At 45.1% G+C, this 26,008-nt stretch overlaps 1 protein-coding gene across 3 annotated transcripts in view; it reads right to left on the reverse strand.

The window, feature by feature from the left end:
- Positions 1 to 26,008, reverse strand: part of WWP2 (WW domain containing E3 ubiquitin protein ligase 2) — a 187,296-nt gene that overhangs the window by 86,776 nt on the left and 74,512 nt on the right. For all 3 annotated transcript variants that reach the window (XM_017850810.1, XM_017850812.1, XM_017850813.1), the window contains 2 exons: positions 17,898 to 18,035; positions 15,708 to 15,804 (listed from right to left, as the gene is read on the reverse strand). In XM_017850810.1, coding sequence (XP_017706299.1) covers positions 15,708 to 15,804; positions 17,898 to 18,035 — 235 coding nt within the window. The remainder of the gene's footprint in view (positions 1 to 15,707; positions 15,805 to 17,897; positions 18,036 to 26,008) is intronic.

The following is a 26,008-nucleotide window of genomic DNA, read 5'->3' on the forward strand; positions in this document are numbered from 1 at the left end:
CCAAATGGGTTTTTTAATGATTTTTAAAATTAAGGTATAATTTACATAGAGTAAAATTTACCCTTTCTAAGGGTACAGTTTGGCAAGTTTTACCAAATGTTTATAGTGATGTTACCATCACCACAAAGGAGACACAGAACATTCCCATTGCTCTCAAAATTTCCTTGTGTCCCTTTGCAGCCAATCCTTCCTCCAACGCCCCAACATCTTCAGACTGGATTTCTATCCCTAGAATTTTGCCTTTTTCAGGATGTTATATAAATGGAATCATACAGAACTTAAGCTTCTATGTCTGGCTTCTTAAGCTTCGCCTAATACTTTTAAGAGTCATTCACATTGTTAAGTTACTTTTTATTTGTCAGACCAAATAAATATACATCTTTTTTAGAGACGGGAGTCTTGTTATGTTGCCCAGGCTGGACTCGAACTCCTGGACTCAAGCAATCCTCCCAGCTCAGCCTCCCCAGTGGCTGGGACTATAGGCACATACCACTGTGCCTGGCTTCAGACCAAATAAATTTTAAGAGAAAAAGCACTAAAAAAAAGAATGACAAGATAAGAACAAAAAGTTCAATTCATCCGTAAGACGTATGTCAAATTGTACTCTAGATCCAATGAAATAACCCTGAAATACACAAAGCAGAAATTCATCAGAATGATCTGGCGCTACCCTTTACCACTGTCATCTCTTCCTGTGACTCCGCTTCCCCTTCCTCTCCAGTGGGACTGGCCTCTCCACTGTTCCCTCAATTCCAAAGGCACATTCCTAACTGAAGGCCTTCCTGACAGCCATTCTTCTGCCCAAACACTCTTTCCCCAGATATCCTCATGGTTACATTCCTCGCCTCCTTCAAATCTTTGCTTAAAAGTCACCTTCTCAACAACACGTCTCTTGACTGCCCTATTTAATACTGCAACCGGCTCTTATATGATACATTCACATAAATTTTTTGCATGAATCAAACTCATTTTTTAAGTAATAAAAATCAAGAAAACCAAGGGAAAAAAGGAACAGTCTGGGATTCTGCATTATTATAGAAACCAAGGCACAAAATGTTTCTAGAGAGGACTAGTCCATGATGTTAAACTGGCAGACAGGTCAGGGGGGCTTTGGTGACTGTCATTGCAGCAGAATGATAGAGGCAGAGGGCAGACTGAAGTGAACTAAAAATTACTTAAGAAATAAGGATGGCAGACTCCAAGAATATTGAGACAAATACCTCCACTATATTTTCAGTAAGTTAAGGGTGAAGAAAAACTTCATAAAACCAAGTACATGTGAAGCAGAATATAAATTCTAGATTTTAGTTCTGTTACTATATTTATCTAAAACAAAATGAAAAGCCGGTTGGGCTCAGCGGCTCACGCCTGTAATCCCAGTACTTTGGAAGGCCAAGGCTGGTGGATTGCTTGAGTTCAGAGTTCAAGACCGGCCTGGACAACATGAGGAGACCTTATCTCTACAAAAAAATTTTAAAAATTAGCCTACCGTGGTGGTACACACCTACAGTCCCAGCTATTTGGGAGGCTGAGACAGGAGGATCACTTGAGCCTTGGAGGTTGAGGCTGCAGTGGGCTGTGATTGCACCACTGCACTCCAGCCTGGATGACAGTACAAGACTCTGTCTCAAAATTTTAAAAAAGAAAAGAGGCCAGGAGTGGTGGCCCACACATGCAATCCCAGCACTCTGGGAGGCCAAGGCGGCCAGATCACCTGAGGTCAGGAGTTCGAGACCAGCCTGACCAAACTGGCGAAACCTCGCCTCTACTAAAAATACAAAAATTATCCAGATGTGGTGGCAGGTGCCTGTAGTCACAGCTACCCAGGAGGCTGAGGCACGAGAATCGCTTGACCCCAGAAGGCAGAGGTTGCAGTGAGCCAAGATCGTGGCAGTACACTCCAGCCTGGGTGACAGAGCAAGATTCCATCTCAAAAATAAATAAACTTAAAAAAAAAAAAAGAAAGAAAAGCCTACATACGAATTGATTCGACGTTTGAAACGAGTCATTCTATTTAGGCTATTTAAATGCCAGCAGAAAGACAGTCACTAAACCAAACCCCAAATCACCACCTCCACAGACTTTGGCACTTTAAAAGGAGTCATCCAGTTCCAACAGAATCCAACAGGAAAAGTCGAACCTCATCTCATCAAACCATAGCCACAAACACCATGGCTGAAGCACCCCTCTTTCCTTGCCATCCACGTCTGTCCAAAGCATTTGCAGCCAGTTCTGTTCCGGTCTTCCATCAGCACATGGCCAAGGTGCCAAGCTCTCATGACTAGAAAGTCATTTCTCCAAGACCCATACTCTTTTTATTAGCTTCTCTCTAAACTTTTCCCCTTTCAATCATGATTTTCTAGGACCAAGAAGTTGTAGAATCCAGATACAGATCTGGTTCAAGTAGAACTAGCACTCACGTGCCCTGAATTGTGGCGGCCCTTATTGTGTCTCTGTGCTTCACTGTCAGGAATACAATGTTTTGCTCTGTGTCTCTTCAGTTAGGTTTTCATTTCTCCTCCTATGGGTGCACTTTCAGAGAAATGACTCTGTCCCGGAGCCAGGCAGTACCAATGTTCCATAAAGCCTGCTGAACACCAAAGCCAACCATCGTGGGGAATGTGGTTTTAAAGTGACATACTCATTAGCTCCCCACCTCTTGCATCTCTTGTCTTCATGAATGACAGCACAGTAGAGGAATCTGGGAGTCCCCCCGGCTCACCTTGTCTCATTAGCCAGCCATGCAGTCCTGCTTAATTACACCTCCTAGGTATTTCTCTTGTCTCCTCTCTATTCGCTACTGCCCAAGACTAGTCATCAATTGCAACCTCACCAGTTCCTGCAAGACTCCTCTTCATCAGTTCCTGAGTCTTGTCTCAGCCTCACTGTGTCAGACATTCCCACCCTCTTCTATCCTATATGCCCGCCCTGACTCATTGCAGGGCCTAGAAGACATCCAGACTCTCCTGCAGATAGTCTCTGGGTGTGATTTAGGTTGTACCAATGAGAAGTTCTTGCAGGAAAGTTGGAAAGCAGAAGGAAGGCAGAAGCCATTTGTTCTATGGTGGTGGTGACTGGCAGGGGCTCCAGCAGACTCCATGTCTCATCGCCTGGACACCCGCTTCATACATGTAAAGCGGTCGCAAGGGTGCGGCAATTTCTTGGCATATGAACTGGAGCTGCAAGCCTGTGAGCCTGAAACCAAAGATCTCAGGGAGACCCCTCACTCCTATTGCACCAGCCCATCCAGTGACTTTTATAAGCATCTAATTCCCCATATTAAATCCTTTTCTGCTCAAAATACCTAGAGTGGTTTCTGTTTCCTGCAATGAACCCCAACTGATATAGTTCTAAATTCATCCATTAGACTACTTTTCTGAATAATTCACCGCAGAAATAGCATTACCATACCCTTGCTCAAAATCCACTGGTTCCCTGTTTTCAAAGAATAAAATCTACAGTCCTCAGTAAAACACAAAAGGCCCTTTGTGAACTGCTCTTGCCTTCAAACCATCTCCTACAGCAGGGACTGGCAAACTTTCTGCAAAGAGCCAAATCATAAATGTTTTAGGTTTTGCTGACCATATGATCTCTGTTCTAACTACTTAACATGCCATTGTAGCATGAAAGTAGCCACAGACAATATGAAAATAAATGAGTATGGCCATATAAAAATAAAATTATATTTCCCAAAACAGATGGTAAAGAAAATGAGAAGACAAGCCGCAGACTGGGAGAAAATATTGGCAAAACATATATCTGATAAAGAACTGCCATCCAAAATATACAAAAAATGCTTAAACTCAACAATAAGAAAATGAACAACCAGATTTTAAAATGGGCAAAGGACCTGAACAGACACCCTGCCAAAGAAGATATACAGATGGAATATAAGCATATGAAAAGACTCTCCATATCATAGGCCAGGCAAAGTGGCTCATGCTTGTAATCCCAGCACTTTGGGAGGCCGAGGTGGGCGGATCACCTGAGGTCAGGAGTTCAAGACCAACCTGGCCAACACGGTGAAACCCAGTTTCTACTTAAAATACAAAAAAATTAGCTGGGCGTGGTGGCAGGTGCCTGTAATCCCAGCTACTCAGGAGGATGAGGCAGGAGAATCACTTGAACCCAGGAGGTGGAGGGTGCAGTGAGCCAAGATCGCACCATTGCACTCAGCCCGGACAACAGAGCGAGGCTCTGTCTCAAAAAAAANAAAATGAGAAGACAAGCCGCAGACTGGGAGAAAATATTGGCAAAACATATATCTGATAAAGAACTGCCATCCAAAATATACAAAAAATGCTTAAACTCAACAATAAGAAAATGAACAACCAGATTTTTAAAATGGGCAAAGGACCTGAACAGACACCCTGCCAAAGAAGATATACAGATGGAATATAAGCATATGAAAAGACTCTCCATATCATAGGCCAGGCAAAGTGGCTCATGCTTGTAATCCCAGCACTTTGGGAGGCCGAGGTGGGCGGATCACCTGAGGTCAGGAGTTCAAGACCAACCTGGCCAACACGGTGAAACCCAGTTTCTACTTAAAATACAAAAAAATTAGCTGGGCGTGGTGGCAGGTGCCTGTAATCCCAGCTACTCAGGAGGATGAGGCAGGAGAATCACTTGAACCCAGGAGGTGGAGGGTGCAGTGAGCCAAGATCGCACCATTGCACTCAGCCCGGACAACAGAGCGAGGCTCTGTCTCAAAAAAAAAAAAAAAAAAAAAAAGACTCTCCACATCATATATCATCCAGGAAATGCAAATTAAAGTGAGATATCACTAGATATCCATTAGAATAGCCAAAATCCAGAAAATGGACCAGATCAAACGCTGGTGAAGATGTGGAGCAACAGGAACTCTCACTCATTGCTGGTGGCAATGCAAACTGGTGTAGTCGTTCTGGAAAACACTTTAGCAGTTTCTTACAAAACTAAGCATACTCTTACCATATGACCCAGCAATCATGTTTCTTTGTATTTACCCAAGTGAGTTAAAAACTTTGTTTTGTTTTGTTTGAGATAGAGTCTCACTGCTCTGTCGCCAAGCTGGAGTGCAGTGAGTGGCACGATCTCAGCTCACTGCAACCTCCACCTCCCAGATTCAAGCTATTCTCCTGCCTCAGCCTCTCGAGTAGCTGGGACTACAGGAGTGCACCACCACACCCAGCTAATTTTTTTTGTATTTTACTAGAGATGGGGTTTCACCATGTTGACCAAGATGGTCTGGATCTCTTGACCTTGCAATTTGCCTGCCTTGGCCTCCCAAAGTGCTAGGACTACAGGCGTGAGCCACTGTGCCCAACCGAGTTGAAAACTTTTATCTGCACAAAAACCTGCACACTAACGTTTATGGCAGCTTTATTATTCATCATTGCCAAAACCTGGAAGCAACCAAGATGTCCTTCAGTAAATGAATGAATAAACTGTGAAGGAGGAATGTAAAAGTGAATGGATAAACTGTGGTACATGCAGACAATGAAATATTATTCCGTACTCAAAAAATCAAGCCATGAGAAGACGTGAAAGAAACGTAAATCTCAATTACTAAGTGAAAGAAGCCAATCTGACAAGGCTATATACTCTATGAGCCAACTATATGACATTCTGGAAACGGCAAAACTATGCAGACAATAAAAAAATCAGTGGTTACAAGGGGCTGGGGACGGGAGGGAGAGGTGAATAGACGAAGCACAGGGGAGTAAAACTACTCTGTACGACACAGTAATCGTGGATACATGTCAGTGCCAAGGCACGTGGATCACTTGAGTCCAGGAGATCAAGACCAGCCTGGCCAACATGGCGAAACCCCATCTCTACTAAAAATACAAAAAAAAAATTAGCTGGGCATGGTGATGCGTGCTTGTAATCCCAGCTACTCAGGAGGCTGAGGCATGAGACACTTGAACCTGGGAGGCAGAGGTTGCAGTAAGCTGAGATCGCGCCACTGCACTCCAGCCAGTGGAATGACAGAGCAAGACTCTGTCCAAAAGAAAAAAATTAAAGAGTAAACCCTAACATAAATTATGGACTTTGAGTGACAATGATGTGTCAATGTAGGCTCATCATTCTAACAAATGTACCACTCTGGTGAGGGATGTTGACAGTGGGGAAGAGGGTATGTATGTTTGGGGTAACCTAAAAGTGCTCTAAAAAAAAAAAATCACAGCAGATTTCACCCAGCAAAAACAAACGAGAACACCAACAAAAAAGCAGGTGGCAGGCTGGATTTGACCTGCAAACTCTAGTTTGCTAAGTTATCATCCCTAATACCTTACACATCAACATTACTAAATGACTTTTGTTTCCTCAAATGTCAAGTTCTCTTACCCCTCCTTGACTTCGCTCATGCTGTACCCTCTGCTTGCAGTGACATCCCTGACCCCCACTTCGCTGGTCGGGCAAACTCCTTCAAAATACAGTTCAAATGTGGGAGGTCTTCCCCAAATCCTCCGGGCAGATCTAGGTAATGTCCCACTACATTCTTCTTGCATGTGTACATTTACATACCATCACCATGGATCCATCACACTAGACTCTAAGTGTCATCCATGCATCTGTCTCCTACTAAAGACACTCCCTGATGTCAGGGAACCTGACTTTTCATCTTTTAATCACCACGACCTAGCTCAGAGTCTCACATTCATGTATACCAAATGAATACTGCCTTCAACAGCAGAGATTTGCCTTCCCTCCTCCTAGTTTATAACCAGTTTTCTGGTGCACGCCACATCTGGCATTATAAACATCTCTCTAGGCTCATACAGAATAAATGCCAAATAAACACCTATTCAATAAATAAATGTATGATAAGGTACCGTGTATCATTTTAATTGATGAAAAATTAATAAACCAATGTATAAATGAATGTGTAATTAATCTCCATGATTTTTTTTTTAAGAGACAGGGTCTCCCTGTGTTGCCCAGGCTGGAGTGCAGTGGCACGATCATAACTCATTGCAGCCTCAAACTCCTGGCCTCAAGCGATCCTCCTGCCTCAGCTTCCGAAACAGCTGGGACTACCGGCATACAGCCACCATGCCCAGCCATGATTACTTTTCAATATCTGGCTTGGAGAATGCAGTGGGACGACTGACCACTGTCTCAATACTATTCCATATTTACCAATTGCTCAGAAGAAAGCCCTGCCTATAAGCAGGGACTTTGAGGATGGACTATGTCTTAATTATCATTGAGTAAATAAATAAATAAATAAACAAGATTTATTCCATTGTCTTCCCCAGCAACAGAAATGAGGCAATAGCCAGATTTTAAGCATAAGCTATTACATGAGAGGGCTTTCCTGCTGACAGGGCAACATCTCTAAATAACTGCAGTTCCCAATCAAGCAGCCTTTAGTCACCTCAGTGGAAGGAGGGGTGGCAACCGCCAGCAGCCGACAATGACTGTGAGAATGGCCTAGTGCCCAAGGCTCAGATCCCATCCACCCTCTACCCCTCCTCCCTGCTAGCTCTGCTTCCCAGTTCTCCCCCAGCCCTCCCAGGACTTCCTGAAGTGTTCACAGTGAACTCACACCCGCCTGAGTTTATTTTTCTTTCCTTTCTGGGATAGGCTGTCTGCAGACACAGTTGATGATCTATTTAGAGCTCACCAGAGATGGTTAGGCTTTGTAAGTCTCCGAGATTATAGATCTTTTACATCTTCAGAGGCCATTAATGCCAAGGCAAGGGAGCCAATAAATCTGATATATCTTCATCAAAGCAGGGCAAAAAAGAAGAGTAAAGGAGGGAGAAAGAAAACTATCTAAGACGCTCTGAAACTTTACCATGTAAAAAAATCACTGGGAAGGACATGTTAAAATGCAGATTGTGACCAACACTGGCCACTACTGACAGCTGATGATGGCCACAGGCAAATTCAAGGTCCCCAGCCCTACACGCACACACAAACACATACATACACACGCTCTATCTCATGCACGTTCACATGCACTGTTAAACAAAATAGCTTAAATATATATACACATAAGAAAGGAAAATAAATTGTTCAAGCCTCTATATATAGCTTCTTTTTTTTTTTTTTTTTTTTGAGACAGCATCTAGCTCCGTTGCCCAGGCTGGATTGCAGGGGCTCCATCTTTGCTCACTACAGCCTCAAACTCCTGGGCTCAAGCAATCCTCCCAACTCAGCCTCCCAAAGTGCTGGTATTACAGGCATGAGCCATTGCACCTAGCTATAATAGACAGCTTCTTTTTTATTTTATTATTATTATTTTCTGAGATGGAGCTTCGCTCTTGTTGCCCAGGCTGGAGTGCAATGGCGCAATCTGGGCTCACCACAACCTCCGCCTCCCAGATTCAAGTGATTCTCCTGCCTCAGTCCCCCAAGCAGCTGGGATTACAGGCAGGCACCACCACGCCCGGTTAATTTTGTATTTTTTTTTTTTTTTAGNCATGCACGTTCACATGCACTGTTAAACAAAATAGCTTAAATATATATACACATAAGAAAGGAAAATAAATTGTTCAAGCCTCTATATATAGCTTCTTTTTTTTTTTTTTTTTTTTTTTTTTTTTTTTTTTTTTTTTGAGACAGCATCTAGCTCCGTTGCCCAGGCTGGATTGCAGGGGCTCCATCTTTGCTCACTACAGCCTCAAACTCCTGGGCTCAAGCAATCCTCCCAACTCAGCCTCCCAAAGTGCTGGTATTACAGGCATGAGCCATTGCACCTAGCTATAATAGACAGCTTCTTTTTTATTTTATTATTATTATTTTCTGAGATGGAGCTTCGCTCTTGTTGCCCAGGCTGGAGTGCAATGGCGCAATCTGGGCTCACCACAACCTCCGCCTCCCAGATTCAAGTGATTCTCCTGCCTCAGTCCCCAAGCAGCTGGGATTACAGGCAGGCACCACCACGCCCGGTTAATTTTGTATTTTTTTTTTTTTTAGTAGAGACGGGGGTTTCTCCATGTTGGTCAGGCTGGTCTCAAACTCCCGACCTCAGGTGATCCACCCGCCTCAGCCTCCCAAAGTGCTGGGATTAAACCCAGTCCACGCACTGAGCCACGGTGCCCAGCCAACAGCTTCTATCAAGATCCTTTACATTAACCCTATAAATGAAAATTTTATGAACCAAAAGCAAATTAAATGCATTCTTCTCGTTTTTTGTTGTTGTTGTTCCATTTCCCTGTATGACTATGGACATTTTACTGAGATTCTAGACAGAGGAGCCAGATATTCAAGCCAGAGGAAATCGTGAGGTGCTAGGAGCAGCTCCACTCACAGACAGTCCTGTGGGCTTCGTTCCAACTTGACTCCCTGCTATGGTTTGGATGCAGCTTGTCCCCACCAAAATTCATGTTGAAATTTGATTCCCAACGTGGCAGAGTTGGGAGGTGAGACCTAGTGTTTGGGTCATGGGAGTGGATCCCTCATGAATAAATTAATGTCCTCTCACAGGGGTGAGTGAGTTCTCTCTGTTGGGAACCCTCAAGAATGCGGTATTAAAAAGAGCCCAGCCAGGCACAGTGGATCACGCCTGTAATCCCAGCACTTTAAGAGGCCGAGGCGGGCAGATCACCTGAGGTCAGGAGTTCGAGACCCGCCTGATCAACATGGAGAAACCCCATCTCTACTAAAAATACAAAATTAGCCGGGCAGCTACTCGAGAGGCTGAGGCAGGAGAATAGTTTGAACCTGGGAGGCAGAAGTTGCAGTGAGCTGAGATCGCACCATTGCACTCCAGCCTGGGCAACAAGAGTGAAACTCCATCTCAAAAAAATAAAAAAACTAAGAAAAATAAATTAAAACATTAAAAAGGCCAGGCACAGTGGCTCACGCTTGTAATCCCAGCACTTTGGGAGGCCGAGGTGCATGGATCACCTGAAGTCAGGAGTTCGAGACCAGCCTGACCAATATGGTGAAACCTGTCTCTACTAAAAATGCAAAAATTAGCCAGGCATGGTGGTGTGTGCCTGTAGCCCCAGCTACTTGGGAGGCTGAGACAGAAGAATTGCTTGACCCCAGGAGGTGGAATTTGTAGTGAGCCGAGATCGTGCCACAGCACTCCAGCCTGGGCAACAGAGCAAGACTCCATCTCAAATAAATAAATAAATAAATAAATAAATAGAGGCTGGCAGCAGGTGTGGAGCCTGGCACACACCTGTAGTCCCAGCTACTTGGCAGGCTAAAGCAAGAGGATCACTGGAGCCCAGGATTTTGAGGCTGCAGTGAGCTGTGAGTGTGCCATTGCACTCTAGCCTGGGTGACAGAGCAAGACTCTAAATATATACTTCATTTGAAGAAGAATAAAATAATGAACACTTGGGACCCACCACCCAGGCAAAGAAACAACATGACCAGTACCTCAGAAACTTTCTTTGTACTCTTTCCTCATTATACCTGTCTCCCTCCTCCCAAGATAACCACCCTCCTGAACTCAGGGTTCATTATTCCCTTTTTTTTTTTTTTTTTTTTGATGCAGAGTCTCACTCCGTCACTCAGGCTGGAGTGCAGTGGTGCAAACTCAGCTCACTGCAACCTCCACCTCCTGGGTTCAAGTGATTCTCCTGCCTCAGCCTCCCGAATAGCTGGGATTACAGGTGCACAACACCATGCCCAGCTAATTGTTATCTTTTTAGTAGAGAAGTTGTTTCGCCATGTTGGCCAGGCTGGTCTTGAATTCCTGACCTCAAGTGACCCACCCACCTCGGCCTCCCAAAATGCTGGGATTACAGGCATGAGCCACCACACCCAGACCCATCCATTTGTTACAGTTTTACTGCCTCTGAAGGTACGCATACAACATGTATTGTTTGACTTTGCATTTTTCAACTTTCTACATATGACATCATACTACACACTGTTTTCTATGACCTGCTTCTCTTATTCAACATTATGCTTCTAAGATTTCACCATATGCATACAACCATCTTTCACCTAATTTTACTATGAGAGAGTATTCCATTATAGGAGTATATGATAATTTATGATACAAACTCTTTTACACAATCAGACCTCTGATTCCATATTAACATAATCTGTGGGCAAACAAATTTATGCCACATGAATTGTTGGTGGCAGTCTCATGCTGGCTTCCATGTGCCAGACCAGATAATTTTTTTTTTTTTTTTTTTTTTTTTTTTTTGAGACAGAGTCTGGCTCTGTCGCCCAGGCTGGAGTGCAGTGGCGTGATCTCGGCTCACTGCAATCTCCGCCTCCCAGGTTCAGGAAATTCTCCTGCCTCAGCCTCCCGAGTAGCTGGGATTACAGGTGCGCACTACCATGCCCAGCTAATTTTTGTACTTTTAGTAGAGACAGGGTTTCACCATGTTGGCCAGTCTGGTCTCAAATTCCTGACCTCAAGTGATCTGCCCACCTCAGCCTCCAAAAGTGCTGGGATTACAGGCATGAGCCACTGTGCCCAGGCTTCATCTGATTATTCTTGAAGAGGAGGCAAGATCCCACTAAGAAATGGAGCTGTGAGACCTTGCTTAGCAAGCAAATGGTGCTCTGTGGTATGAGCTTGGAGGAATAAACCCCTTAGACAAAACCCTTTCACAGTTCCAGTTCTATAGTTTTACCAAGCAGGGGAAACAGGGAGAGGAAAGGGTTGCTTTGACATTGCAGTCTTCACCTTCATGGGCACGTCAGAGCACCTTTGTTTGATCACAGTGAATAGCACCCAAGTCCAAGAAAAACCTACCCTTCAGACAGCAAAAGCTAAATATTTAGTCTGGGAGGCAGCAGGCAGAAACCCATCATTCTCTCTGCCCCCAGAAAGCAAGGACAGCAAAGGACTGCCCTTGATCCCAAAGATCTGATTCATCACCTCTCAACTACAGTGCTTGATGTAAATGCACCGGTAACGCCTCGCCTCACTTCCCAGGCTTAGCGGGGAGGGTGGTAGGCGTGCACAAACGACAGTCTCCAGACACAAAGAAAACCCACTGCCACTTCCACCGAGTGCTCCCATTGTGTAAGGCCCTCTGACTGACATGCCTTATCTCAGTTCATTCCCACAATAACCCTGCAATAACCTGTGAGGCAGGTGATATCCCCACTTTACACCTGAAAATAACTGGGGATCCGAGAGGTTTTGTGACTTATTCAAAATCACATAGCAAGTAAATGACAGGCCAGGATTCGATCTGTATCTCCTGATTCCAAAGCCCTACACCCTTATCCAACAGATTATTCGGCCACTACCTACAGTCATAAGCACGTGTGTACAGTGACCTTCATACCTGCAATAGCAAAGTGGAAAGGGGGCTTTAAGGAGGCAAAGAGACAGTCTTTGGGTAATATTTGCAAAAGTGTTTCCTGCTGAATGGCAACAGGTTCCCATGTGAGTGCAGAATGAATACTTACTTAAATGGCAGAGGCCCGGGAAAACTCAGACGCTACACGTAAAAGCCCGCAGCAGCTAACAGACTGCAGAGGACTCCCATATGGCTTACACTATCTGGAAGGTACTTTGCTCACCATCTAACTAGCACTGAATGTCTACCACGTGTGATGGGCCAAAATGCATCCGATTTCCTGTTGCAGCCTGGCTGCCGTGACACCGATGACCTGGTGTCATTCTCAACACCAATGACAACAAACAAGTTTTAACACGATCTCTGAATTGCACGGTCGATCAACTGGAGGAATTCAGAGACCAGTAAATAGCTCAAGAATTTAGATCCAAACTTGTTAAGAGCTGAATCTGACTTTGAGCCCCAAATTAAGTGATATGGGTGTATTTGAGACAAACTTTCCAACTCAGCTAAAAGACTAAGATGCAGTTACTAGCACCAAAGCTGAGAAGGCATCACTCTCTAAAGAGTGATTTCACTCAAGTATTCCTCCCTCTCTAAAGAGTGAAATGTTCAAGTATTCCTTGCCCACCGCTGTTCTAGCTTAAGAAACTGTTTCCTCCAGTTCCAGGTGCCCATCATGGCTTTGTTGACACAAGATTTGCCAATTACACTGCCATTCGTCACCCCGTGAGACCCAACTATTGTAAGTCACCTATGGAGACACAGAAAACATGACTGGTCTTCGGGAGTGAGGCAACGCCTTTACAGTGACTTGGAAAAAAGAGAATGGGGAAATAGCATCTCTGCTTCTAATAAGGGTACGGAAAAAAGATCCGAACATACATCTTGTCTTGCTCTCGCCACCTGCCAGTCACTGCAACCTCGTAAGCCCACAAAACAACCAAATCAGGAGAAGCTGACAGCTGTCCTCAGAGGGATCTTTTAAGATGGTGCGGGTATTGGCTAAAATCATATTCCATTTCTCAAAGCATTATTCCCCCTCCCTGGGATCTGTTTGGGAAGCTTTTTTTTTTTTTTTTTTTAACCAAACATAGTCTCACTCTGTTACGGAGGCTACAGTGTAGTGCCTTGTTGCTAGCTCAGTGCAGCTGCAGCCTCAAACTCTTGGGCTCAAGCAATCCTCCTACCTCAGCCTCCCAAGTAGCTGGGACTACAGGCACACACTACCATGCCCAGCTCATTGTTCTATCTTTTATAGAGACCGAGTCTCCCTATGTTGCCGAGACTGGTCTTGGAACTCCTGGCCACAAGTGATCCTCCCACCTTGATCTTCCAAAAGAGCTGGAATTACAGGCATGAGCCACTGTGCCTGGCCTCATTTGGGAAGATTTTTACTGCCAGTTACTCACCTACTCTCTGCAGGTAATAAAGATTTACAAACACATTTGTAGTTTGTACATTTAGGATTATTTTCCTCAAAATGTCCTTTAAATATCTGGGGATTTTGCACATTGCAATAAACAATAAACAAAGGTGCCAACCCTCTCCCTCATCTCTCTATACTTAGAGCTATTTTCCTGCCTAGATGTTCAGTTACCATGGAAATGAGTTTGCACCACTAACACAGGTATAAAATGGGAATTTCAGTAAATTAAATTATGTCATTTGTAATATGTATAACAAGTATAATATTTGGACTCTAAGTGTAGGAGGTCTTTTTTTTTTTTTTTTTTTTTTTTTTTTTNGTAATAAAGATTTACAAACACATTTGTAGTTTGTACATTTAGGATTATTTTCCTCAAAATGTCCTTTAAATATCTGGGGATTTTGCACATTGCAATAAACAATAAACAAAGGTGCCAACCCTCTCCCTCATCTCTCTATACTTAGAGCTATTTTCCTGCCTAGATGTTCAGTTACCATGGAAATGAGTTTGCACCACTAACACAGGGATAAAATGGGAATTTCGGTAAATTAAATTATGTCATTTGTAATATGTATAACAAGTATAATATTTGGACTCTAAGTGTAGGAGGTCTTTTTTTTTTTTTTTTTTTTTTTTTTGAGACGGAGTCTCGCTCTGTCGCCCAGGCTGGAGTGCAGTGGCACGATCTGTGCTCACTGCAAGCTCTGCCTCCCGGGTTCATGCCATTCTCCTGCCTCAGCCTCCCGAGTAGCTGGGACTACAGGCGCCCTGCCACTGCACCCGGCTAATTTTTTGTATTTTTAGTAGACACGGGGTTTCACCATGTTAGCCAGGATGGTCTCAATCTCCTGACCTCGTGATCCGCCTGCCTCGGCCTCCCAAAGTGCTGGGATTACAGGCGTGAGCCACCGCACCCGGCCTGTGGGAGATCTTAACCAACACTCCAAGGGAACCTTGGGCCACCCCCTAACGCAGAATGCACGACAGAAAATCTCACAAAGAACCATTGCTCTAAGCATTTCTATGTGTGTCCTGGAAGAATAACTGTGGCTGCAGCCCCTGACATACAAAACAGCAGTCGAGTTTCCTGTTTGACAGTTCCTTTGATCCAATAACCTACTTAGCCAGTCCCAATCTTCATCAAGGAGCCTCTGACCCTTCTAAGAATCCCAAATTCTTTCACAGCCATAAAAAAAGAATAAAAATTAAGCCAGGTACAGTGGTTTATGCCTGTAATCTTAGCACTTTGGGAGGCCAAGACAGGAGAATCGGTTGAGTCCAGGAGTTTGAGACCAGCCTGGGCAACATGGTAAAATCCCATCTCTAGAAAAATTAAAAATCTAGCTAGGCGTGGTGGCGCATCCTGTGGTCTCAGCTACTTAGGATGCTGAGGTGGGTGGACTGCTTGAGCCCAGGAGGTCAAGCCTGCCGTGAGCCGTGATGGTGCCACAGCACTCCAGCCTGGGCAACAGAGCAAGACCCCATATCAAAAAACAAAACAAAAGAATGAAATCACGTCATGTCCTTTGCAGCGACATGAATATAGCCAGAGGCTGGAGGCCATTATCCTAAGCAAATTAATGCAGAAACAGAAAACCAAATACCACATGTTCTCATTTATAAGTGGGAGCTAAACATTGGGTACACATGAACACAAAGATATAAATAATAAACACTGGAGACTCCAAAAACAAGGAGAGAGAGGAGCAAGGATTGAAAAACTACCAATCAGGTACTATGTTCATTATCTGGGCAATGGGATCATTAGAAGCCCAAACCTCAACATCATGTAATATACCCATGTAACAAAGCTGTTCATGTACCCCCTGAATTTAAAATAAAAACAAAATTAAAATCTAAATTCAATTAAAAAAAAAAAAAGTATCCTGAGTTCTGGACTCCTCTATTAGCCTCCTTAACCACTGAGTCAGTTACAAGATCTCTGGAAATTTCCAACAGTTTCTACTATAAAATGTTCCCCGCCATGTCCCAACATGTTTTCAATAGCTCTAAGCATCTTCTCAGTTCTTTCTCATAGCCAAGGGGGGTCTTACCGGGATCTTCCACCAAAGCAGTTTGTGCTGGGGGGCTGGTGCCGGTTCTCTGGAGCTACCGCTGTTCCACTGGAATCTCTCGAAGGCGGCTGTGATCCTAGAAAGGAATCAATCACAAGAAAAGACAGAAGCATTGAGGAGCTCAACTCATGTTTGAGATTTGACAGCCAGGAACAGAACTCCCTCTGTGTGTTAGAGTTGCCACCACCACAGGATACATCCAGCAAGCTGCAGCCACCAGAAGGAGAGGAACAGGGACGATCACACAGGATCCGATCCATGCCATGGAGCAGTGGGGCTCAAACCTTGGAAACAGCTTCTCTTCTCTAAGACATTCAAGAACGTCCAAGGCACTTACAAGCACATTGCCTTATCCATTAAATGAATCTCAGCCTCAAAAACATGAAATAGAGAACGAACGCTAACCGTGCAAAGTAGGGGCCAGGAATCGGGGGCATTTCTCCATAACACACCCAGAGAGCTTTTACAAAGCCAAATCAGATCATCATAGTCTTCTGCTAGAAACCCTTCAACAACTTTCTGTTTCTCAAGATGAGGTTCAAAATCCCTACCAAGGGCTTCAAGGCTGCACGATCTGAGTTGACCTGTTTCTCTGACCTCACCTCCTCCATTCTCTCTCTTTCTTGCTCCTAATAATCCAACCACGCTGACTGCCTCTGTTCCCATCACTGGCCAAGCCACCCCTTTACCCCACACCCCCACCATGGCCTGTCTAAACTCCTTGTCCTCCAGGTCTCAGCTTCCTCAGAGAAACCTTCCCTGACCCCTCAATTCAGATGAGATCTCCCCCAACAAAGTACAGGAATCTCATGCCACCCTGTGGTTTTCACTGACAGCTTTTGTTACAATCACAGCTATGTAATTACCTGTGTGTTTACTCATTTGATGTCTAACTTCTTCCCCTGCCCTCATCAAGTAGACTGTAAACCTCAAGTAGTGGAGACCATGTGAATTTGGCCCATTGCCATCTGGCTGGCACCTGGTCTAAGACCTAGTGCATGCCAGGGATACAATCATGTATATATGTGTTGAATGAGTGAATGATGCATGTTTTTCTCCAAGCACCAAAGCACCTCAAGCACCGATCAGTGCAGTTAAGGGATTTTTCTCCACAGTCAAGGCCCATCCAGCCACTGAGATTCCAACCAACTGCCCTTGAATTGGAACCCAAATTGCATCCCTTTGAAGCTACAAAAATCCTGCTTGGTGCCTGGAAAGTGCCATGGTTACATCACATCTAAGAAAACATTTAATGAGAAAAATTAATGGAGAAACCCAACCCATTTCAGACCTCAGACTTCATGAAATAATTTCCTGCTAGATCCAAAGCTGACTAATTTCAGACTAGATCAAAAGAAACAAACTGGCCGGGTGAGGTGGCTGAAGCCTGTAATCCCAGCACTTTGGGAGGCCGAGACGGGCGGATCACAAGGTCAGGAGATCGAGACCATCCTGGCTAACACGGTGAAACCCTGTCTCTACTAAAAAATACAAAAAAAAAACTAGCCGGGCGAGGTGGCGGGCGCCTGTAGTCTCAGCTACTCAGGAGGCTGAGGCAGGAGAATGGCGTGAACCCAGGAGGCGGAGCTTGCAGTGAGCTGAGATCCGGCCACTGTACTCCAGCCTGGGCGACAGAGCGAGACTCCATCTAAAAAAAAAAAAAAAGAAACAAACTGCCAATATTCGGGACAGAGCAGGGGACACTCTCCAAATTCCCAGCTCTGTCTGTATTTTGCTAGTGTGTATCTCTAGAAAAACACACGGTCCCCTTCCCAACCAATGCCTCTCATAAAAACACCCTCAACCTCCCCAAAAACTTTAACTGTATTGGGAAGGAAAACAATAGGCCAAAGTCACATTTGATAAAGATATTTCATTTTCCAAAGTCCACATGGGATGAAAGATGTTTTTCTCTGCTATCAAACCAAACAATTATACAATTTACAGAGACTGGACATTTACTGTGGCCCTTGATCAGAAAGCGGCCCTTGAAAATCCATGTCGTGATATTGATCCAGGGTGCTAAGAAGAGTCGGGGCTAGCTATGGGCCAGGCTGAGTGGTACTCAAACCAAGACGCCTAGTAGAGAACCAAGCTCTCAGCACCTCCTGGCCCCTGCCCAGCCCCACCCCATCCCGGCACAGCGCTGAGGGGCAGGGCAGCACTCACCGTCCGTCACGGCACTGCCATTAGGCACACTTCCCAGATCAACAGTCGGCCCGTCCAGGAAAATTGTCAGCTCTCCGCCTGAGACAACACTGCCTTTGTTCTCCGTCTGCAGGTTCAGGGTCAGCTGCGTGTTCTCCACTGTGGGGTACAAAAGGCAACATGGATGCGCTAAAGCAAATGCACGCCAAGTTAAGATTCTCTGAACTGAAAGCTCCCATTTCACCTTCGGTGGCTTCCCTGGGAATGCTTTCTCCTCATCTTCAAATTTTGCCTCGTGGCATGGAACCAAGAGTGGGAAGGAATATGTCTAATGAAATCACTGTTGTATCAGGTTGGAGGGGAAGCTGTACTCTTTCTAAACATTTCACATCACCAGATCAGCAACATAATTTCCACATTACTGATGTATTAGTTTGTTTACACTTGCAGGACTGTGAGAAAAGCACAGGGATATTGATGGCGTACAGATGAAGAAATAGTTGCAAGTAATATCCCCCTGCCCACAGAAACCAAAGAGACCCTAAGGAACTGTCAACAGGAGACATCTCCATCTAGAGAGGGATTGCAGGGGCTTATTCTTTTCTTATTTGTGCTAAAACATGTTGTTGTTGTTTTAAATTTTCAATCCTGAAAATGTATTGCCTTGAAATAAGGGAAAACAGTTACAACAATGAAACTTCAATGCAGGCTAATAGGCCCCATCAGTGACTTAAGGAGAGGTGAGAAGTGGCCCAGAGCACCCCGCCCCCAAGGATACCAGGCAGATTCAGTCCTGTGGGTGACTGTAGTAAAAACAACAGAACAAACTGACTGGAGACAGAAGCACCAAGCCCTAGGCAGGCTAGAAACTGCTGCACACACACCCTCCACCCTGCTACTGAACTTGGCTGCGCTGAATAGCTTCTGTCTAGTTAAGTGTTTAGTCCACACTGAATACTTCAGTTCCCTTCAGTTCAGTCCAGCCAGGAGCTACGGCCTTTAATTCAGGGTTGTTAATTACCAAAAGGGAATCAGCCTTTATGAGGATTTCCACAGGGTCTGTCCACACCACACCTTACAAAACCAGACCAGGCAAGTGCCACATATCTGAACCTCCCTCCCCACTCACCCCACCCAGTCCAACACCTTGTTTTATTTCTTAGTTGCTACTGCACAATAATAAGCTATCTTACCTGTTTTCTAGAACAAGGTAGAGTATGTATAAATGTCTCCATGAGCACACTAAAGTAAATTTGAGCATTTTCTACAGATAACCCCCCTTTCCTCCACCCCCGCAAAAAAGACGGCTCTAAATCCCTCTACAGATACAACCCTTTAAGAACTTAGCAGAAAATTCTAGATCAATTCAAGGATCTATTATAATAAGATAGAAACCAGTTACCCTTTGGGTTTTCAAGCTTTCCTAAGTGCTCTACCTTCCCTTAATCTCTCTTCCCCGCCATGGATCTCTCCAACTCTTTTTTGAGTGAGTCTGCTGCTATTTTCAGCCAGTTCCATTGAGGGCCTTGGTGAGTACTAAACGTTTCTATAAAATAACACTTGTAGTTTCCAAAGGAAATGAGTTCCTTCAAAAGCCAAGGAGTATGGGAAGGAACTGAGGCCTTTCAACCCCCAGCCACCACTTGCCATCCCTGGGAGTGGCCACTTGGGAAGCACCTGGTCCAGCCCCAGCAGAGCCTAACCCTACAGCTTAGTCCACATCCTGAATGCAGCCTCGGTAGAGATCCCAGGCCAGGCTGCCCAGCTAAGCTGCTGCCAAATCTAGCCCCCTGAAACTGTGCGATCATAAATGTTGATTATTGTGGGCTTTTTTTTTTTTTTAAAGTCAAGGAGGGTTTCCCTCCTCCATTATGCCAAGATCCAGTGCCTAAGTCTCTGACAGTAGGGATGCTAAGCACATGGGTTAAGAGGGGGTGTGGTCAGGCACTCTGAGTTTAATTCACAGTTTAATTCACAGTCCCTGAGAGCTGTGCAGCATGAAGCAAACGACCTAACCTAAGCATCAGTCTCCCTACTTGCAAAACAGGGGAAATCACGGCACCTTTTTCAGAGGACTCTTGCAAAGAAGTAAATGGCACCTACCGAGCTCCTAATAAGCTGTCATTTTTATCATCTTCCTGTTGACTTTCCTGTTTTTAGGCTGAAGAGTCCTAATTCCTCTTGGTCTAACTTCTCATTCACTGTATGTTTTTTGTTTTATTTTTTAATTTTTTTTATAGAGACGTGGTTCAATATGTTGCCCAGGCTGGTCTCAAACTCCTGGCCTCAAGGAATCCTCCCACCTCGGCCTCCCAAAGTGCTGGGATTATAAGAGTGAGCCACTGCAACCTAGCCTTCATTCATTTTAGTCTTTCTTCTCTTGATCCTTCTGGTCCTTCTGAGACTTTTTTGGGCTGTGACCACAGAATCTTCCAAGGCAAGCCACAGACTTGTTTTCAGGCCATCTCCTAAAGGCGCCCAGCCTTCTGGCTGCAGTACACAGACCACTGTTGGATGTGTGCTGAGGGACGAGCATTCCAGAAGGGCTCCTTGATTCCTGTCTTGATACCTCAAAGGTCGTCATTTCATAAATGGAGTGTGGACACTTTTTTCCTCCTTCCTGGAGGTGTGATAATGTTCAACAGGAGAGGGGAGGAACCCAAGGCCTCTCGCTGCTCATTTCTACCCCTGTGACAGTCACAGTGCCATGGGCCTTGGATAGAAGCCAGAGAGATAGCCTGCATTTTCCTCTCCATTCTCGTCCCAAGGATCCAAGTTAGCTCTTCTATCTAGTTTATCTACTCATTGTCTCCAGTGGAATCATTATATATTTGAAGGCTCAGAAGCCACCATACAACACATTGAGACACATTTTGTCTTCAAAGAGAGTCAATGGGCTGGGAGCGGTGGCTCATGCCTATAATCCCAGCACTTTGGGAGGCTGAGGTAGGAGGATCACTTGAGGCCAGGAGTTCAAGACGAGCATGAGTAACACAGTGAGACTTTGTCACTACAAAAAAATTAATTAAAAGGAGCCAGCCAAGCTCAATGGCTCATGCCTGTAATCCCAGCACTTTGGGAGGCCAAGGAGGGTGGATTGCTTGAGTCCAGGAGTTCAAGACCAGCCTGGGCAAGATGGCAAAACCCCATCTCCAACAAAAATAACAAAAATTAGCTGGATGTGGTGGTAGGCTACTGTAGTCCCAGATACTGAGGAGGCTGAGGTGGGAGAATCACCTGAGCCCAGGAGGTCAAGGCTGCAGTGAGCCAGGATCACGCCACTGTACTCCAACCTAAGCAACCAGAATGAGACTCCGTCTCAAACACATAAAATAGGACTGGGCATGGTGGATCATGCCTGTAATCCCAGCCCTTTGGGAGGCTGAGATGGGCTGAGATGGGTGGGTCGCTTGAGCTCAGGAGTTTGAGACCATCCTGGGCAACATGGTGAGACCCTGTCTCTATTAAAAATACAAAAAATTAGCCAGGCCTGGCGGGGTGCACCTGTGGTCCCCACTACCCGGGAGGCTGAGGTGGGAGGATTGCTTGAGCGTGGGTTGTGGGCAGACATTGCAGGCAGCCAAGATTGCGCCACTGCACTCCAGCCTGGGTGACAGAGCGAGACCCTGTCTCAAAAAATAAATTAATTTAATTTAAATTTAAATAGCCAACAGGGAGGGGGAGGGCCTTTTCTCTTTAAACTAAACTTTTGAGAACATAACCCTCCTCTGTTCTATTTGAGACCTCTGGCTGTCACCATGATAACCAAGTGATCTAATTTACTGTCACCGAGAGCAAGGCAACCTGACGCCACAGGCTTCACGTGAAAGAGGGGGATGGAGAAATGTCAAACGATACCGTGAGGAAGCAATCAGACGCCAGAATGTGGGACATCCATACGACAACTGTCCCGGACTCCTGAAAAAGTCAATGTCATTAAATTCATTTAAAAAAAAAAAAAAAAAAAAGGAGGCAGGATGGAGACTCCTCTCGATTTAAAGAAAACCAACAAATGCCATGCATGAATTTTGACTAAACCTTGGTTTGAAAAAGCTATATTCTTGGGATATGTGGAGAAATTTGCACACAAACTGAATATTAGATGATGTTTGAAATTATTGTTAATGTTCTTAGGTTTAATAGTAGTACTACGGTTTTACGGACAGGCATAGTGGCTCACGTCTGTAATCCCAGCACTTTGGGAGGCCGAGGTGGGTGGATCACCTGAGCTCAGGAGTTCGAAATCAGCCTGGCCAACACGGTGAAACCCCATTTCTACTAAAAAAACAAAAATTAGCCAGGCGTGGTGACACGCATCTGTAATCCCAACTACTTGGGAGGCTGAGGCAGGAGAATCACTTAAACCCAGCAGGCGGAGGTTGCAGTGAGCCAGGATCGTGCCACTACATTCCAGCCTGGGCAACAGAGCAAGGCTCTGTCTTAAAAAAAAAAAAAAAGGCCGGGCGCAGAGGCTCACGCCTGTAATCCCAGCACTTTGGGAGGCCAAGACGGGCAGATCACGAGGTCAGGAGATTGAGACCACCCTGGCTAACACGGTGAAACTCCATCTCTACTAAAAATACAAAAAGCCAGGCGTGGTGGCAGGTACCTGTAGTCCCAGCTACTTGGGAGGCTGAGGCGGGAGAATGGTGTGAACCCGGGAGGCAGAGCTTGCAGTGAGCCGAGATCGCACCACTGTACTCCAGCCTAGGCAACAGGGCAAGACTCCGTCTCAAAAAAAAAAAAAAATTCACTTTGGTTTTATATGAGAATGTCTTATTCTTGGGAGATGCAAGAGTAAATAAGAATGATACATGCATTTATTTTCAAGTGACTTTTTAGAAGAATAGGGTGAAGTTTTGGGGAGTAAAGTGTCACGATATCTGCAACTTACCTTCAAATGGCTCAGGAAAAAAAATACACCCAGCCATACACTATAATAACATATAGATAAAACAAATTTGGCAAAAAAATGTTAACAAGTGCCAGAAATAGGTGCATGGCATTTGGGTGTTCACTGTATCACTCTTTCAATTCTTCTGTATGTTTGCAAATTTCATAATTAAACATTGGGGAAAGGTTTTTTTTTTTAATTGGCAAGGTTATTTAAAAAATTAAACTTCAGAGAACAGAACACCTCATTATTCTCTTTTTGAAAAAATTGAGCCAGAGGAGCTCTATAATATACAATGGGACTAAAGAAACCATTAGCTAATTGAGTGACAGATTCGTACATACAGGGGAGGCTGAAAGGCGTAAGTGTGGCTGGAAAACATGTACTAGAACCTTAGTTATAAATAGCAGTCTTAGCCACCTCACCTCTGGGGCCCTCTGTTTTCACTACAGCTGTGCGGACGGCTCCACAGAGGCCCTTTCTCTTCCAGTATGTCTTCCTGCTGCCTTTAGAGGCATTGCTCAAAATCAAGAAACCCATGAAAAAGTAGGTTCCGTGAGTCCATTTCCATAACTGGAATCTGATTTAGCATATAGGAAGCTCACCAGCTCCTCTCAAGCTCATCAAGCCCTGTTCTATCTGCATTCGTGCTGTTCACATCCGTGCCTTGAGTACCTACTATTCTAGTTACTGTGATTCAACAGGAACAAGATAGGCAAAAGTCTGTGCTCCTAGAGCATTTACATTCTACTTGGAAGAAACAGACAATAAGCAATGTCTTTTCTTCTTTAAAAAAAAAAAAAGTAAATTGCATAATCTGTTAGAAGGTGGCAAGTGCAGGCTGGGCGCCATGGCTCATGCCTGTAATGCCAGCACTTTGGGAGGCCAAGGCAGGCGGATCATTTGAGGTCAGGAGTTTGAGACCAGCCTGGCCAACATGGTAAAATCCCGTCTCTACTAAAATACAGAAAATGAGCTGGTGTGGTGGCGGGCACCTGTAATCCCAACTACTCGGGAGGCTGAGGCAGGAGAATTGCTTGAACCTGGGAAGCAGAGGTTGTGGTGAGCCGAGATTGTGCCACTCACTACAGCCTGGGCAACAAGAGCAAAACTCCATCTCAAAAAAAAAAAAACTAAAAAAAAAATTTTAACGAAATAAAAAAAAATTTAAAAGAAGGTGGCAAGTGTAATAGGAAAAAATAAAAGCAGGGGGATGAAGAATGCTAAGCTGGGAGAGGATGTGGGGTAGAGAAGAAAAACCTCCCTGGGAAGGTGACAACTGAGCAAAGACTAAAGGACGGGGGAAGCCACGTGGGTATCTGGAGGAAGAATATTCTAGGCAGAGGAAAAAGCAAGCCTGGAGGTGCTAGGTGAGAGCATGCCTAGCATGTCTGGGGAATGGCAGGGAGGCCAGGGCAGCTGGAGTGGAGTGAGGGAAGAGAGGTGCAGATGAGGGCAAGAGATAACCAGAGCCTCCAAGTCAGGCCTTGGGGCAAGGTCCTCAGCAATTGCTCAACATGGGATGGGCTCCCTTACGGGGTTTTGAGCAAGGAAGTGACCTGATTCCTGCTGCAGCACAATCAGTCTGGCTACAGGAGAAGGGCTGAGGTACACAAGACCAGGTAGGAGGTCACTGTGGTAATCCAGGCGAGAGCAGATGGTGGTTTGGGCAAAGGCGATGGCAGTGTCTTTAAGAAATACTGTGTCTAAGAAGATTCCACCCTGGCCTCCTCCCTAGCATGAGTTAGAAAGCCCCAGGACTCCCCACCAAGCACATCAGCCAGGCCCCGCAGGCCCACTGATCTCTTGGAATCAAAGCTTTGGGCAAGTCATAGGCAGGGGCCGCAAATCATGCCAATTTAGAGCATGGCTAGAGGAAGTCTGATTCAATTAGGACTAAATGGAACATATATAACGAAAATAATCAGCTGGCAGAGGCTTAGGTTTCACCGAGAAAGTCAAAGGCCTGAGCTCATGCTAACTTCAGTAATCAGCAAACATACTTCTTCAGCTATACGACTGCACCCTTCTGTTCTAAGTAATAACTGGTTACCGATACCTTCTAATACTACTTTATGGAGGTCAACAGACAGCAGTAAGGCTGAATATGAGAATCTAGGGAAAAAGACTCTAGGAAGTCCCAGGGACTGTGCCCTTTGAAAGACAGCCCTTTAAAAGCCAGTATACCAAGAGAGACAACAAGACACCTCCTGATGGAAACACACATCACCACACCAGAGAAAAAAAAGAACCAAAGTCAGTCTCAGCCTCTAGATCTGCCCATGAGGGACAGAGGGACACGCAGAACCATACTTTAGGGAGACACACAGCAAAATCCAAAGTGTGGGAAACTGTAAAGGACACGCTGTTCAGTTTCTTCAACAACACAATGCAAGGAGTAAAAAGAGGGAGGACAACCTCTAGGTTAAGACAGACTGAAAAGACATATCAATCTTGTTTGGTTCCTGACTCAGACAAACCGATGGTTTAAAATGGCTAAGCACAGTGGCTCATGCCTGTAATCCCAGCACTTTGGGAGGTCAAGGCAGGGGACTCACTTGAGTCCAGAGTTTGAGACCAGCCTGGGCAACAAAGTGAGACCCTATCTCTGTAAAAAATAAAATAAAATAATAGGTTGGACATGGTGGCATTCACCTGTGGTCCCACCTACATGGGGTCTAGGCGTCATGGCTCATGCCTGTAACGCCAGCACTTTGGGAGGCCAAGGCAGGCGGATCATTTGAGGTCAGGAGTTTGAGACCAGCCTGGCCAACATGGTGAAATCCCATCTCTACTAAAAGTACAGAAAAATGAGCTGCGTGTGGTGGTGGGCACCTGTAATCCCAACTACTCGGGAGGCGGATCATTTGAAGTCAGGAGTTTGAGACCAGCCTGGCCAACATGGTGAAACCCCGTCTCTACTAAAAGTACATAAAAATGAGCTGGGTGGCCAGGCGCGGTGGCTCAAGCCTGTAATCCCCAGCACTTTGGGAGGCCGAGACGGGCGGATCACAAGGTCAGGAGATCGAGACCATCCTGGCTAACATGGTGAAACCCCGTCTCTACTAAAAATACAAAAAAAAAACTAGCCGGGCGCGGTGGCGGCGCCTGTAGTCCCAGCTACTCAGGAGGCTGAGGCAGGAGAATGGCGTGAACCTGGGAGGCGGAGCTTGCAGTGAGCTGAGATCCAGCCACTGTACTCCAGCCTGGGCGACAGAGCAAGACTCCGTCTCAAAAA

Source organism: Rhinopithecus bieti, unplaced genomic scaffold, assembly GCF_001698545.2.
Source record: "Rhinopithecus bieti isolate Rb0 unplaced genomic scaffold, ASM169854v2 scaffold_32081, whole genome shotgun sequence".
Taxonomy (NCBI): domain Eukaryota; kingdom Metazoa; phylum Chordata; class Mammalia; order Primates; family Cercopithecidae; genus Rhinopithecus; species Rhinopithecus bieti.